Raw genomic sequence first — 17,140 nt, 5'->3', positions numbered from 1 at the left:
GACATCATGGACATTTTATTTTTGAACGCAAGATGGGTTAAGCACAGAATGACACACTGAACAGATTTTATTTATGTCTAATCTTAACACACATGTGACGTTTGACATTTTAAGCTCCTCTTAGAGTGCCTGCACACACACACACACACACACACACACAGGACACTAGAGATTTGTACAATTTCATTCTGAACAGTGATTTATTAATCCAGAAGGACACTAATATTTTAATGTGTGTGTACTTCCTGTCCTGGAATATGAATTGCACCAGGCTAATGTGTGTGTGTGTGTTTCAGTTCTGCACAATCTGAAGTCTCCAGATGACTCTGGATGGAAGGAATGGTGTGTTTTTTCCCTCGGCTGTTCTTAGTCCTTCCTCTTTCCTGTCTGAACTTTGCCCACATGTTCCTCCTGTTTGTCTTCCTGTAACTACGTCATGATTTCCTTTAAGAACCTTTACTAGACATGTAAAAGCAAAGGCTTGACTTTGTTTATGGTGAGAAGAGTTTATTCAGCGAAGCCACAGTTCAAGGCTAATGTGGTGGTTCACTTATGAGGAATATATGAGAGATATTTCTTCACTTAACACCTGATTTCACTCGTTGTTAAACCTTTGAAGAAATCAAATTAAACATTTGCAGTGTCGTGACCTTTCTGGACCAGAGTTTGACCTCAGTGACCTCTAACAATGTCCGATTCAGCAGGTTAGTCCTGGTATGTCTCTCCACAGCACTTGTAATAGACACGGATGGGGCGGGGCCTAAAGTCTGAAGGCAGAGCTAATAGGTGAGAAGATGAGCTAAAAGTTTAGTTCAGATTCATTTGTAAATTTTATGAGACATTTATCATAAACTTTATTCTTATTTCTTCTTCTTATTATTATTATTATTATTAATTATACACTCATTAGTAGTCATTGTCCACTTATTATTCATTTTACATTCATTAATATTCATTTTGCACACAGAAAATAGTACTAGAAATTCAAATTCAAATGTAAATTCTCTGTCACCTCTCTGTCTGTCTTCATGTCATGCATCTGTTCTTTTTTCAGATGGTATTAATGTGTGTGAGTGTGTGTGTGTGTGTGTGTGTGTGTGTGATGAGTGTGTGTGTGTGTGTGTGTGTGTGAGTGTGTGATGAGAGTGTTATGTGTGTGTGTGTGTGTGTGATGAGAGTGTGATGAGAGTGTGATGTGTGTGTGTGTGTGTGTGAGTGTGTGTGTGAGTGTGATGAGTGTGTGTGTGTGTGTGATGAGAGTGTGTGAAGAGTGTGTGATGTGTTCACACTCGTGTAAAATATCATCACATCACTTTACCTCAAAGGACATCATGGAAATGAAGACATGTTTCTGAATTGTTCCAGTCCCACCCTACCACGCCCCACCCTCCCCTGCCTTATCCATGCCCCACCCTCCCTTGCTCTTGCCCCGCCCTCTCTCACCTTGCCCCGCCCTCTCTTGGCCTTGCTCCACCTAACCCTAATCCATTTTTCCCTTCCTCTCAATTTATCTTTTCTGTTTCTCACACATTTCCCTGAGACATAAATAGAAGGAGAGAAATAGATGACGAGAGAAATACAGGTAGAGAGAGAGTGAAGGAGAGATAGAAAGAGTAAGAGAGAAATGTTTGGATGAAGGAAGGGAGTGGAAGAGAAACAGTTGAACACATGGCCAGTGATGAAGGAATTAATTCCACACCAAATTTTGCTCTGAAGACTCATCTCATCTCTCTATCCTTTTCCCTCTCTTTATCTCTCTCTCTTTATCTCACTTGATTAATTTCTTTCTCTCCATTTGGATGTTTCTCTCTGTCTCTCTCTCTCTATCTCTACCTCCATTTCTCTGTCTCTCTGCTAATTAATATCTCTCCCTTTATTTAGCTTCTTGCGCTTCTCAGTTTCTCCATCCATTTCTTCTTCTCGTCTCATTCCATCTTTCCATTGCTCTGTTTCTCCCACTCCCTTTCTGTCTCCCTCCATCTATTTCTCTCTCTCTGTTTAACAGAAGAGTCTTTATGGATTGCAGTTTCTCAGCATAATCACTTCACTTCATGGCAAACGATGACCCTGCTTTTCCTTCCGTCCATACCGCCGCACACGCACTCTCATTCTCTCCCTCTCTCTCTCTCTCTCTCTCCCTCTCTCTCCCTCTCTCCCTCGCTCTCTCTCTCTCGACCCCAGATGAACTTGGTTGCAGTAGGCTGAACCTCTCATTAAATGGTTTTATGTTTCCGTCCTGGTTTTAGCGCCGTTCTGGAGTGCGATGTGTGTGTGTGAAATTATTTCATCAGAAGTACACTGAAATTTTACATGAGATTTACATGTACATGTTTTTGGGGAGTTTAATCCCAGAGTGCTCCGGCTAATCTGGGATCTAATCGGAATATATATAAGGTCATAAATAGGTATTGATCTATTAATCATCTCTTTTTGTACTGTACCTTTACATGAACACACAGGTTTAATAACTATTCATCTGGATTCTAATGTACAAGCTCCGCCTCCACAATGTTAGGCCACGCCCCCTACCTGAGTCTAATGCTGAGGAAGAACATGGCTTTGAGATGAATTTTTTAAAGCTCTGTGACATCCTTCCGTTTCATTCTTTAAAGGAAAATGGCAGATGAATACCGCTACACATTTATCTCAAACACCACACCATCCATCCTCCTGCCACACTGATTTTATTTATTTCTTATATTATGTAGAATATTCATTTATCAAATAATATTTCTTCCAATGTTATCCACCCTTACTGCATGAGTTCAACCTCAGTGTGTGTGTGTGTGTGTGTGTGTGTGTGTGTGTGTATGTGTGTGTGCGCTCAGAAGTGTAGAGCTTCAGATTAGAAATGGCCATGCATTCCTTCCTCTGTGCCACAACACCCAGAGAATTATACACAACACCTCTCTCTCTCTCTCTCTCTCTCTCTCTCTCTCTCTCTCTCTCTCTCTCTCTCTCTCTCTCTCTCTCCCTCTCTCTCTCTCTCACACACACACACAGACACACACACACACACACACACACACACACATACACTAAGGAAGCTGTGTGAAGCTGCTTTATGAGTCAAAAATGGAAGGAATGAAAACAGTGACGACCACAAGACAACGATTTTGTGATTAAAATCTTTGGAAGATTTTTCTCCAGTGTGTGGCATGTTAAAGCCTGAAGAGGACTAGTGTGAGAGACCAGTGTGTGTGTTTGTGTGTGTGTGTGTGTGTGTGTGTGTGTGTGTGTGTGTCTGTGTGTGTGTGTGTGTCTGTGTGTGTTTCTCATGGGGTTTTCCTGTAGAGGAAAAGACAATCTGCATGTGAAAACAACACTCAGGGCCTCAGGCTCACGGCCAGGTCTCTCTCTCTCTCTCTCTCTCTGTGTGTGTGTGTGTGTGTGTGTGTGTGTGTGTGTGTGTGTGTGTGTGTGTATGAGAAGGATAGAGAGATGCAGATTCTCAGAAATATTTGGGGATTTGCACAGCTGTAAGCACTGACAGTTCAATATGAGGAGCTTAACTCTCCCTCCATTTTACCTTCTCTCTCTCTCTCTCTCTCTCTCTCTCTCCCTCTCTCTCCCCTCTCACTGTCTCTCTCTCTCTCTCTCTCTCTCTCTCTCTCCCCTCTCACTGTCTCTCTCTCTCTCTCTCTCTCTCTCTCTCTCTCTCCCCTCTCACTGTCTCTCTCTCTCCCTCTCTCTCTCCCTCTCTCTCTCTCTCTCCCTCTCTCTCTCTCTCTCTCTGTCCCTCTCTCCCCCTCTCTCTCTCCCTCCCTCTCTCTGTCTCTCTCTCTCTCTCTCTCTCTCTCTCTCTCTCTCTCTCTCTCTCTCTCTCTCTCTCTGAGAGAAGAAAAAATCACATCATCAATATCACAGAACTGACTTATCTTCTAGAACTAGATCTTTGGATGATGCAACCTCCTGAAATATGTCCCGGGGTCAGCATGTTCAGGTAACAGGGTTGAGAATGAACGTTATCTAAAACGTAAATTTTTCATGAGCTATAACGGACGACTCGAGGCAAAGGATGTTTTAAGCACGAGATGTTAAATCAATTCACACAATAATGCAATAACACTTTCCGAAGCTTTTGAAGTGCTGTAATGAATACGTCTGAAGGTAAATTAGAGTTATTCATAAAGTGTAATAAATGTTCATAAATATTTAGATCAATGTGTACATTTCCCTGTGAATGCATTATGAATATGAACTTCAGAGAAAGTGTTACTTAATGTTTTATTTATTTATTTATAAATCTCAGAAAAAAAAATCAAAAAGTCTAAAAACTATTAATCTGGCAACACGGTTTAATGACATGAAGACATGAGCTAATTATTCTCTTTCTCTCTGCTCCACAGGAATGCAGCTTCAACATTGTGTGTGTGTGTGTGTGTGTGTGTGTGTGTGTGTGTGTGTGTGTGTGTGTGTTCTGTATAGCTGGTGGTCAGCAGTGTGTTTAGTGAGTCATTGTGCTAAATTTGGGGTCAAAGGTTAAGCCTGTATCAAAGTGTTAGATTAGGAGAAGCGACACTCGTCCTGTGGTCCACTTGTTAGCTAAATATAGAAGAACAGCAGGAGGTGACTTTTTGAAAGAAAAAACAAAAGTGTTTCAGACACAGAGCGTCACGGCTTGCTGCGTATGGATCTGCGTAGCTGCAGAGCGGTCAGAGTGTCCATGCTGACCCCCTGAACACCTCCGAAATCTCCTACAATGGGCAGCAGAACTGCACCATGGAGCGATGGAAGAAGGTGGCCTGGTCTGATGAGTCATGTTTTCCTTTACATCATGTGGAGAACCGGTCTTTCAGAGGTCTTGTGGAGTCCATGCCTCGACGGGTCAGAGCTGCTTTGGGGGAACAAGGGCGACCCACGCAATATAACGCAGGTGGTTTTAATGTTATGGCTGATCGGTGTAAATAAAATTAAACAATATTGAAGATAATAGTAATTTAAAAGAAAATCCCTTCTAGCTGTTCCTAAACACAAACATTCTCTCACATCCTTCTTGGAAAAGAAAGTCTAGAATTCTGTTCCTATAATTCCCCAAATGTACCCTTGGGGATCAATAAAGTACATCCATCTATTTCAATCTGTTTTATTTTTATAAAACATAAAAATAAAGTCATCTGTGATGTAAAGGTTATAAACTCTCATGACGGGAATATTGTATATTGAGACACACTAAATGAGAGCCTTGGAGAATTTCCCCCAGTGTTTATTTGGGAATAACAGAGCTCAGGACTTTGAGGACTGTGTGTAATTACAGCGTGGGTTCAGTTCAGTCCAGTCCAGTCCAGTCCGTCCTGCTGAATGTTCCAGTAACCTCACTGAGAACTGAAATCTGCTTCCTGTGCAGCAATGCTGCGAGTGCGAAAGTGGAGACAGTGTGTGTAAACCAGTGTGTGTACTTCAGTGTGTAAATCAGTGTGTGAATCAGATGCTGTACGTGTTTAGAGTGTTCAAAATCGCAGGACCTGCATGCCCAAAGACTACAATTAAAGTCTACCATTTCGTGCCTGATGTCTCCGGACCTCCACAGACCTCCGCAGACCTTCACGCTAGCAGTGCAGGCGTCATTCTCCCTCGTAGCATCACAGATTGACGGATGGTTTCAGCTGACGTCGTGAAGCAGCAGGTTATATTTACAAAGTGTTTATTTCAGTGCTGCAGCCTTCAGCCGCTCGGTTCGTGTTAAAGCTGTGTGTAAATCAGTGTGAAGGACGGCAGATAGACAAAACACACACTCACATAACTGAATTACGGCTGGGTGATATAATGGTATGTCCATATTGTGATAAAATATATTACAGTATGCTTTTCTGGAATATTGTGGATATCAGGATCTACCTGTCTATCATTAGAACCTGACTGGCAGTTGATGCACCATTTAAAAAAAAAAAACACTATATATAAATATGTTTGCATTTTTCCTTCTTTCAGTATAATATATAATTTGATAAATAAAAAGGGTTGGCAACCCTAACCCCAGGTTAGCAAATTTATTTTAATGCAACACTTAAGTGTTTTGCTGCGCGATCGTTCACAAGCCTACACTAGATGATGATGCGTATCGAGTGATGTCATAGCGCTGACTCCTAAACTGAATACAAATAACTCCTATGATGAATTCAGAATGAACAGATTTTGGGTTCTAAAGGGATACAAACACAGATATTAATAAGAGATGCAGTTTGTTTGCGTGCCAGAAAGGTTCAGAGGGTGTGGCTGAGACTCTAGAGGTGTGTATCAGGACTGGATCCCGTGGAGTGCTGAAGCTGCTGACGTTTCTACATCTGGAATGTTTGCCAGTGTTTCTGGGGGTGCTTCTGGTTTAGGCCACACCCACTTTGGGTTTAAATCCCAGTACAGACACAGAGATTGTACAGACATTGCGCTACACCTCTACAAAGCCCTCCAAGCCCTCACAGCTCCACAGCCAAATCAAAGAAGAAAACACGTCTCACGTAATCCAGCACGTTTAAGGTAAAAAAAAAAACTTTTATTTTTGGCCAAAAATGTTCCTTTAGAAATGGACATGAAACGGTTTCAGTGGAAAAACGATGATAACGATGATGTAATCAGTGTTCCGATGACATCAGACGCTCAGGAACATGACGGCATAACTGTATAGCTACACTGGTGTGATTACTGAACGTTAATTAAAATAATAAATTAATTAATGAAAACGTGTCCCACGTCTGTTTACGAGTTCATGGCGACGACGTTGAGGCCGTGAGCGTTGATGTAGCGCAGTAAGACTCTCGCGCGTCCCTCGATGACGTCTATGAGCTTGTCGATGCCTCGGCGTCCTCCCTGATTCTCCCAGAACTGTTCATCCACAAACAGAGACTGCAGGAGGTTCTGTCTGAGACGCTGAGAGCGCAACACACTCACTGCTACCTCTGGGAGTCTGAGACACACACACACACACACACACACACACACACACACACACACACACACGGTACAAAGTCTGAATTATTGCAGAGTTTAACTTAAACTTCATTTTTCCTCTTCAAGTATAAAGTGGGCGGGGCTACGCACAGGTAAAAGTTTGCATAAACTCCTCCGTCGCCAATCACAAAGCTGATGTCACTCATCCTGCCCTCATCTGTCAATCAAGTGTGCTCGTTAGAATACTAGACCACGCCCATTAGGACCCCACACTCGATGAGATCAGAATCTTTCAGTGTTTTATCAAATTTACGTCTCTTTTTTTTCCCTTCAGTCAGACTTTGCTAAATGTTTAACACACTTGAGTTTGGTACAAAAACATTTCACACTCTACTCAGGTCAAACACTCACTCTTTGATTCCCTCGAGCAGTTTAAAGTCGAGGTTTTCTTCGTCCCGGTCGAAGAAGGCGTTGTTGTTGACGTAGACGAGGCGTCTCGGGTCGTTCTTGCGATGGACGATGTGTGAAAGCTCGAGGTTGTCCACATTACCGCACTCTCTGTGATGGCCGAGCTGGACGCAGCTGTCCTGTGGGCGTGGCCTGAAACCGCAGCAGTTCCTGTCGAACCGCTGGTGATTCTGAAACCAAGAAAATACCTGGCTACGTTCTTTTGGAAAAAATCATAACCCACTACAACACCTAATGCAGTATCGGGGCGAGTATCGGCGCGTTTAGAACACTGATCTAACCCACTGAACCCGTAAGAGCCCTTTACGATATGGATCTCCGTTGTAGGGTTCTACTGTACATAAAACCTTTCAGGGTTCCCACAGAGGAATACCTGAAAAACTAAACATCGTGGTGCTTGGTACACTCTTAGTGAAAAGGTTCGACAAGGGTTCCATAATGGATAATTAAAAGGTTATTAGCTTTTAAAAAAAAAAAAAAAAAAAAAAAAAAAAATCTTGAAAACTTTTTGATGGTGTAAACTCTGTGCAAGGGTTCTACATAAATCCTTTAAGGGTTCCCCTAAAAGAACGACCAAAAAACTAAACCATCTTGGCACACTTTCCTCACTAAACAATTAGGTGTTCTGACCTTTCAAACCGTGGAACCCTTTATTTGGTGAACACTCGCTGGTAGGGTTCGACAATAAACCCTGAAGGGTTCCCCAGGAGGAACAACTGAAGAACTAGTCCTAGTACTTGGTACACTCTTAGAAAAATGGTTGTCTCTGAGAGCTTGGAATACATTCTGATATAGAAACACTTTGTTATAGGGTTCTGCAAGGGTTCCACAGACAGAGAAACAAAGAACCCTTAAGGGTTCTAAAAAAAATGTTTTAACACTGAACTTGTAAGAATTGGCTAAAAAAAATTTTTCCTTTTACAAACGTCGTAGTATTTATAAATGTTGAATTGCTCTGTAATTGTTGAAAGATACTGTAGCATAAACAGATTTGTCGTCAACTTATTCGTAAGGAAAAAATATGAATAATAAAAATAGTTACTGTGACGCGTGTGGAGAATTATAAAAACGCTTTAGTAACGTGATATTCAACATATCCTCCAGCCCTCAAAACAAAACAGAATTAATATCCAATCAGCTCCACAAGTGACTCCACCCCCTCATGTAGAAGCTCCACCCCCAAACTGTGACAGACATTAACTTGCATACCTGCAGCAGGAAGTCAAACAGCGTCACTCTGCTCCACTCGTGGTGATGGAGGCTGCTGCAGCTCCACTCGGGTTTCGGGACGCCATGCTGCCAGCACCTGTACTGTAACGACGTCTGATACGAGCTCCACCGCAGAGATCCCGATCTCGACTCGGGTACCGGAACAACAGACGGGTCGTACAGGGTCACCGGACACAACTGACCATCTGAAATAACACGCTGTAGTGATGCTTTATATCGTTCAACAATACGGTCATCACAATCTAGGATATATTATAGAACAGTGCTGTTGAATCCTGGGTTCTATTTGTTACAGGTTTATATGAATACGCTCATTCTAATACGTTGTCGTTTCCATAGCGACGGCTCATCCCCAGGGACGTGTACAGAGGACGCTCGGCTGATAAAAAGATGAAAACAAATCGTTGATATTTTGCGAGGAGACGTTATTATTGTTTTTCTGTAAGTTGTATGGAAGGAGTCTCCAGTGTCAGTGCTGCGCAACAGTCAGAGGTAAAGCTGTAGCTGTAGGACAGGAGTTTACGCTTCTTTGCGGTTTCTCAGTAACATGACGAGCGACGTTTTCTTTCTTCAAGTCATAAACTTCAAGAGAGAGAAAGAGCCCGGCGACGGAACGACTGTTTATATCTGCTATAACAAACGTTAAACGCAACTATAAACAGAAATTTTATTTCATTTTTAAATTTTTTTTATTACAAGTTGTTGTCCTTTAATGAAATAAATAAATATATATTATATATATTTTGCAACTGCTTTGGTAGAAGAGGAATAAAACGCTCAACATGTTCAAAACGCACACCCTTATAGCACACCCTTATAGTCCGGAACAGGTGCTAAAATAAACAGTCCTGAATCTAGGGCTTCAGCTGTGAAGCTAATGTAAAGGGAGACGTCACTGTGGGATATTACATCAATAATAAAATAAGTAATTAACGTCCTCTTTAATGTCAATACTCGTGCTGTAAAACTATAAAATACAACACTGATTCCCAACATGCGAATTAGGAGTACACTAGTGTACGAGTGAGGAGATGAACTGCGACGTACCCAGAGCACGGAACCTCCTGCTGATGGCCACTGAACTCCGATTGAGCCTTAAAACCCGATCCAGGTGGAAAGCGAACACTTCGCTCATGTCCTCAGGTCCCTTAATGACTCCACATCGTCCATCACACTCTCCTGCATGGTCTGAGCTCCGATTAAACCCACTCACACTCTTAAACAGGAGCGCGGGAGGAGCATTCTCCGGCTCGAGAACTTCCACACGGCCAATTTTGCACTTGGAGAGGAAGCGCATGGTTTCTATGTCAGCTTGGCTGAACCACGGTGGAGATTTTTGACTGTAGATCCGGATGGAGCTTCCATCGTCATCATCGAGCTGTCCTGGTTTATAAAGTGAATGGAGAACCTTCCTCCACAGGTCTGTAGATTCAATACGCTTCAACGTTTCTTCTCCACGATGGCGGGCTGCGTCTCGACTCTGGTTCTCCACGTTCCTTACCTTCTTCCTGCGTGATTTGGGGCGCAGCGTCGCTCTCAGGATGGCCGGTTTGTGTCTTTTGGACTTCAGGGTGATGTAGACCACATTGGAGCGCGTTGGAGATGTAGATCCTGGAATCCTTTCCAAAATCCATCTCCTGCCCTCGGTCAGGTTTCGGTCACGATCTCCACTGTCGATCCACAACTCCAAGCAGAAGAGGTAGAGCAAGCAGGCAAAAGCGAGGAGTAAAGCTCTCCTGGACCTGGAGGACCTCCAGCAGGATCTTAGAACCCTCCAAAAGGACAAGCAGGTCAGACGGAGGAGTGTGCGCGCGCTCCTACCAGGACGGATCAGATGTTTCTCCATCAGGATGTGAAGGTTATCTCCACATGGTTTCTTGTTTCATTTCCGGCGCGCTGAAGCCTGGAACCGGACAGCTCGAGTCCAGAGATGGTGAATAAACCAACCTCCTTAATTTCCTGAATGTTTATTATAATAAAAAATATCGAGATCTAGAAATAATTAATGAAGATTTAATGTCGCATCAAAATCCGAAAATTGCGCTAAATGGGTGACGCACGTGAAATATCCATTGCGTTTTGATGTAAAATGAGATCCGACACACTCACTCTCAATCTCTCTGCTCTTCACCTCCATCTACAGACACCGCAGACTCCAATTAGTAGTAATTATTTTTTCTTTTCCCGACATCACCGCCTCCGCGTCCTTAAAGCGCACAGCAGCGCACAGCAGCGCACTAAATACTGAATCAATATACCCAACACTGATCCGACATGAAGTCTAACAAAATAATAAACACCACCCCAAACTCCTGGACTAACACCAGCCCGCGTCTGACTACACTGAGGACTAATGACGCTGAAATCCTCCACACCAAACAGTTCAAACTCCTCGATATTAAAGCGCCACCTGCTGGTCGAAAGCGCGCCCTGGAGAAAATGATTTACTTCATCACTCTGCCTTATTAGGGAAAGATTTTGACCAAGAAGTCATGCTACAATCACGTTAAAGGAAAAATCTGTGGACTTCCGTTTGCTATAATCAGGACAGGAAGTGAAACCGTGACACAACATGAAGACAAGATGTCCAAATGAACAAAATGATTTAATCCAAATAAATAACTTCATACAGGACATCCTTAATCTCAGATTATATCATGATAAACAGTCGTCATTAATCAGAATCTCTCAGAGTTTGGAGAGGACCGTGAGGATAGAACCGGTCAGAACCATGCAGCACGCCACGGCAAACAGCAGGCAGTTCCCCAGCCCCTGGGGGAAAAGAAATTAAATTAAAGCAAACTCACACGGAGGGAAAAACACCAGAGCAAGAACCCACAAGAACCCGAGAGCATCAGTGGAACAGAAGTGGAAATAAATAGAGGATCCAGACAGAAGTACCGTAAACAGAACCGTATCTCAGTCAGGAGCGAGAACATCCGTAACAAAGCAAACCATGTAAACACACGTTTTACTTAAAAAGCATTATTATTATTATTATTATTATTATTATTATTATTATTAATTGACTAAACTAATTTACAGTATATTTGAGTTTAATTGTAAAGCGGTGTTTTAATTTAAAAAGTAAGCCATTTGTAATGCAGATTTTATACTAATTACATCTCAATGCTGTAAAAGAAGTAAAAAATAAATACTCACAAGGATAGTGTAAAGAAACAAATTTACAGAATAGAAAGTCATAATATTAAGAAATGATATAATAACATGCATACAAATAAAATCATTTTAAACTAATAAACAAAATAAATGAAGGCTGAGAATGTATTTTTAATTCAATAGAAAGTTTTCCATTTAATTTTTACATTTAGTTTTTTGGCACTCTCATTATTTACTGTTTAAAATATCCTCATGTAACATGAGGTTTTCTCCAGTTCGTCCTCGACACTTACTCTGACCTCCTTGAAGACCACACTTCCCCACAGAGCAGCCACTAATCCATATCCCTGTGAACACAAACATTTACACAACAATAACTTTTACAGAACGATGGACGTGCGCTATAAAGAAGAATGAAGAGAAGGAGTGTGTGCTTCGATGTTTGAAGTTAACGAAGGCTGAAAATGTGAGTGAACTGATTCGTCAGTGCCGGAGATGTTTTTACATGTTTGGGATCCGATTTTGGCACAAGTTACACTCCATTTTGTTAAACTGTGTATGATTGTTGTGTCACACAGGGCAAGAGAGAACATGACGTTCCAAAGGTGTTCTGCTGGCATCTGATTCAAACGAATCATTTAACAGATTATTTTTAATGAATCATTAAAACTGGTTCACAGGTCCCATCGGAACTGAACGTCGTATAGCGTTGACGGAATGTTAGAGCTATTGATCTCTATTGAAATCTAGTACAATTTAATGGAGTTCACAGTACAGCTGAATCGATTCATTCAAACCGACGGTTCACCGTACAGCTGAATCGATTCATTCAAACCGACGGTTCACCATACAGCTGAATCGATTCATTCAAACCGACGGTTCACAGTACAGCTGAATCAGTTGAATCACTGAAACCAAATCAGGGAGGAAAACGTTTCATTACTCTGTAACTGATAAGAAAACGCTTATTTCCCCTCACACTTTACTGATCATAAGAATGACTTCAATTAAATCTGAATCCCAGAGTGAGAGGAAACATCAGGTCACTTACAGCAGTCACTATGGGGAAGGTGACCACGGGGCCGAGGCGGCGGTTCGCCAGCAACCAGCAGTACGTCGCAATTCCCCACATTACACCGCTCAGAACTCCTATACACACACACACACACACACACACACACACACACACACACCTCTAACATTAACTACACAAACTTACATTAACTACATACATAAAGCCAGAGACGTGTACTTCAGTCACGTCGTGATTAAAGCCAGTGTGTATAGAGACTTCTCCAGGAGTTGTTTATAAACACTTCAGTACATCACACTGCTCAGTATTCACTGCTTACCAGTTTTTAAAGATAAGAGTCACTGTGATGATGAACACAAACTGTGGTGCACAGTGAGGAGTTATTAGCTGAAGTTACCACAAAACCAAACGTTTGCTCGAGCTCGCTGGCTTCGTTTTGTAATGAACATGAGATTTACACCACAGTGCTGCTCTGGATTCTGATTGGTCAGAAGTAGTTCTGGTCCGCAGTTTTGTTCGCTTGTGTCACCTGGTAAAACGGCTCTGGGGTAAACGCGAGGTCGGTTCTTCATCACAGCGCAGTAGATGACAAAATACAGCATACTCATGAGGAAAATCCCACTGCTCTGAGCAAAACAGTAATCCAGATCTGAAAACACCAACAACCGTGCATCCCATCAGGATCGACTTCATTACTAATCATTGGGCGTGTGCAGAATTATTGGCACCCTTCAACATAATGTTCAACATATAGAAAAACTTCAAAGCTAGGTACATTTCCTATAATAATAAAAAAAAATCTTTAAAAATGAATAAATAAATAAATAAATAAATAAAAATATAAAAATGTGTGGCCATATCCTTAATCTTAACATACCACTCACTGATCAAATTTTTACTGAAGGGTGCCAATAATTTGTACCAATTACACAACACTCACCGTTCTGACTGGAGCCAGTGAACATGCTGTTATTACTGAATGCATGGTGTTTAATGTAAATAATCGGCACGAACGAGGAGCCAAACAGCAAACCTGATAAAATCGCTATGATACAGCCACTGAGAGAGAGAGAGAGAGAGAGAGAGAGAGAGAGAGAGAGAGAGAGAGAGAGAGAGAGAGAGAGAGAGAGAGAGAGAGAGAGAGAGAGAGAGAGAGAGAGAGAGAGAGAGAGAGAGAGAGAGAACGTTTGTAAACTTTCCAGCATGAACTTTACCATCTCTCTCCTTTAAGTGTAAAGTGGGCGGAGCTAATCACAGCTTAAAGCTTGCATAAACACCTCCCTCACCAGTCACATGGCTAAGGTCACTTGTCCCACCCAACAGCTCTGAGCATAACTAACTGCACGTTGCTACATGGATTTATTTGTTCGAGTGACATTGCAGGTGGCGTCTCAGACAGGTTGCTGTCAGTCAAGCTGCTCATTAGAATATTAGGACACACCCATCAGGACAGTCTAAGATCAGTGTGCTCAGTGATTCAGCTGCAATTTGAGTTTATTGAATCATACATAAATCCTGTTTTTTTTTTTTTGCATTCTGACTTTTGCTAGAAGGTTTAATGAAGCTCGAGATCATGCAAATATGTTTCCGATACAAATACTTACAGCGGCCTTCTGGATTTTGGCGATATTGTGTCCACCCACGAGTCAGTGGAGCGCAGACCGTCAGAGAACGACCTCTGAACCATCAAAAAGTGAGAAATATATACAAATTATGATAAGTCATAAAAGAAGAGCAAACGAGGTGAAACGACCTCCGGTAACCTCACTTCCTGTATGAGGATCGGCGTCGCTTCAGAGCATGAAGGTTTCTGCGCGTCAATTTTCACAAAGAAGAATAGGAGAGTGCTGGAAAAGGAAACAAAACAGAGCAGGATTGGACCGAGAACTTCCCTCTGAGGAACTCCTGTGTCAGTGCTGCACTGAGGATAAACCGCCACCCAAATCATATCTGCTACAGAAAGGGACCGCCACAGAGGGGCGCCAATACCTTTTACAGGGTGAAAGCTGGACTAGAGTCAGTAATGTTAGTGGGATGTTATGCTGACCTGAGCAGACAGAGAGCAGCACCACAGTAATTCAACAAGGGTCTCGACACCACCTCAGGTTCCAGTCCAAACAGACCGAACCTAGAGAGCGAGAGCGAGAGCGACAGAGAGAGAGCGAACGAGAGAGAGAGCGAACGAGAGAGAGAGCGAACGAGAGAGAGAGCGAACGAGAGAGAGAGCGAGAGCGAGAGAGAGAGAGAGAGAGAGAGCGAACGAGAGAGAGAGCGAGAGATATTGCTGACTTTGAAGGAATAATTATTCATAATGAATTAAATTTAAATGATCTCACAGTGAACTCGCCCAGCCAATAAGCAGACCACTGGCTCCCCAAAGCAGCATCCCGAGACCCAGACCAACACACTTCACCACCGGCACCAAGCAAATATTTCCTGTTAAAAAAAAAAAAAAAGTTCAAGTTCACGATCTGCTCAGGATTTCAACTCAACACTGCACTGTCCATCTTCACAAACACTCAAACAGGACTTTACACTTCTTTGTGGTTTCTCGGTAACGTGACGAGCTGCATTTCTGTGTCTTATTAACGTGAGAGAGAAGAGAGACCGAATACAGAGAGCTGGTGAGGGAACGATAGCTGCTATAACACAAGTGACAACAGGAACGAACTTGTTTAACGTTAAATGCAACTATAAATGGATAAAAAAAGTCATGCATGGCATTTTAAAATAAATACATTATAATTGTTGGTGGTGTAAGAGGAATAAAACACTCAGGGACATGCTGTTGGAGGAAACAAATCAACTTCAGGGTGGCAACAGTAACTCAACACACGTACACACACACGTACACACACACACGTACACACACACACGTACACACACACACGTACACACACACGTACACACACACGTACACACACACGTACACACACACGTACACACACACGTACACACACGTACACACACACGTACACACACACGTACACACACACGTACACACACACGTACACACACACGTACACACACACGTACACACACACGTACACACACACGTACACACACACGTACACACACACGTACACACACACGTACACACACACGTACACACACCGGTGGCCCAGATCATTCCTCCCAGCATGGCGGCTGGATGAGCTTTAGAGGATCTCAGCAGAATGTCTCCTATCAGGGCCACGACCCAGATGGCAGCGCAGGAGATCCACTGGTAGAACATACCTGCGTGAGGAACACACACCGAGACGTTGTCTACAATCACAGTTAACTCTGGAACAGATTAGTGCTGCAGTTTGTTTCCTGGTAAGAGCAGAAAGTTTAGCACAAATGTATCACGGTTTCCAGGTGAACACTTTTTTTTTGGACAATCACAGATTCAAAGTTCACTTAAAAAAAACTGAGTTGTATCTGTGCAGTAAATTATGAAATAAGCTCCTCATTCACAGGTATTTACCTCATACTGCCATTAAAACTCTTCACGCTCTAAAACTCTGGAGCATTCAAAGATTTAAAGATTTTATTTCATTAGCTCTAATCTCCACAACTTGTTTTATTTATATTGTGATATTTCTCCTTCTGAATTCTATTACATTACTTTACCATTTAACCTTTACTACTAGTGTCCATGAAGTGTTTTTATTATTATTATTATTATTATTATTATTATTATTCCATGATGTGTAAATTGAGTTGAAATCAAACATTCAATCATTACATTAAAGACATAAATCATGTTTTAAGGACATTATTACTGCCACAAATGACTGAAAAAGTTGTAATAAAGATGATATCATGATGTACTGATCATTTATCACTCCAACTTTAATGATAACACCTCTAAAATAAAATATAAAAAGCTATGAGGAGGTGAAGTGTTCATTCCTCACCGTCTCCAGTTTCCACTTTTTTGACAGGGACGTAGATAGTGCCGTAGAGCAGCACAGCAACCACACAGCTCACAAAGCCATACACCTTCTCCATGTGGACAGAAGAACCGGAGACTCCACCTGCAGCATCACCCGCATCACCCTCATCCTGTGGGTCTGAATGAAGGGGCTCTGAGCATCATGGGAAACACACAAATCAAATAAATCAAACAAGCCTGCAAGAATGAGTGGAAGAAATATCCTAAAACATTATTATTACTAAACAAAAACCAATTCATCTCTAATGAATCCTCATCACCTCCTACTTCACCACTCATCAGTGAGAGAAAGATAACCAGGAATAAAACAGCTCCTAAACTCCTCACAGCTCCATCAGAGTTCATGCTGGTCACAGTAAAGCCTCACACCGCACCGGAAACCGGAAGTGTGCTTGTGTTATCATGCAGCCGTCAGTACACGTGCCGTTAATTAATCCCTTATCGCGTCCCTTACTCAGATTTCT

At 42.2% G+C, this 17,140-nt stretch overlaps 2 protein-coding genes across 4 annotated transcripts; both read right to left on the bottom strand.

Annotated features, from left to right (window-relative positions):
* Positions 1-5,190: 5,190 nt before the first annotated feature.
* On the bottom strand, positions 5,191-11,067 carry gask1b (golgi associated kinase 1B). Its single transcript, XM_017473827.3, has 4 exons — positions 9,631-11,067; positions 8,563-8,768; positions 7,297-7,523; positions 5,191-6,901 (listed from the first exon to the last, which is right to left on the bottom strand). Exons 1-4 carry the CDS (start codon positions 10,427-10,429, stop codon positions 6,694-6,696), a joined length of 1,440 nt encoding a protein of 479 aa, XP_017329316.1. The 5' UTR covers positions 10,430-11,067; the 3' UTR covers positions 5,191-6,693.
* Positions 11,068-11,169: 102 nt separating this feature from the next.
* Positions 11,170-17,111, bottom strand: tmem144b (transmembrane protein 144b). 3 transcript variants are annotated; one of them, XM_017473313.3, is made up of 12 exons: positions 16,937-17,111; positions 16,639-16,794; positions 15,851-15,973; positions 15,073-15,172; positions 14,784-14,864; positions 14,505-14,583; positions 14,341-14,414; positions 13,677-13,795; positions 13,266-13,385; positions 12,755-12,852; positions 11,997-12,050; positions 11,170-11,355 (listed from the first exon to the last, which is right to left on the bottom strand). In XM_017473313.3, the coding sequence occupies exons 1-12, from the start codon at positions 17,019-17,021 to the stop codon at positions 11,272-11,274; spliced, it is 1,173 nt and encodes a 390-aa protein (XP_017328802.1). In that variant the 5' UTR covers positions 17,022-17,111; the 3' UTR covers positions 11,170-11,271.
* Between the last annotated feature and the right edge of the window lie 29 nt (positions 17,112-17,140).

Source organism: Ictalurus punctatus, chromosome 8 (genome assembly GCF_001660625.3).
Source record: "Ictalurus punctatus breed USDA103 chromosome 8, Coco_2.0, whole genome shotgun sequence".
In the NCBI taxonomy this organism is placed as follows: Eukaryota; Metazoa; Chordata; class Actinopteri; order Siluriformes; family Ictaluridae; genus Ictalurus; species Ictalurus punctatus.
The sequence above is the reverse complement of the archived record's forward strand: the minus strand, read 5'-3'. Positions and strand labels throughout refer to the sequence as shown.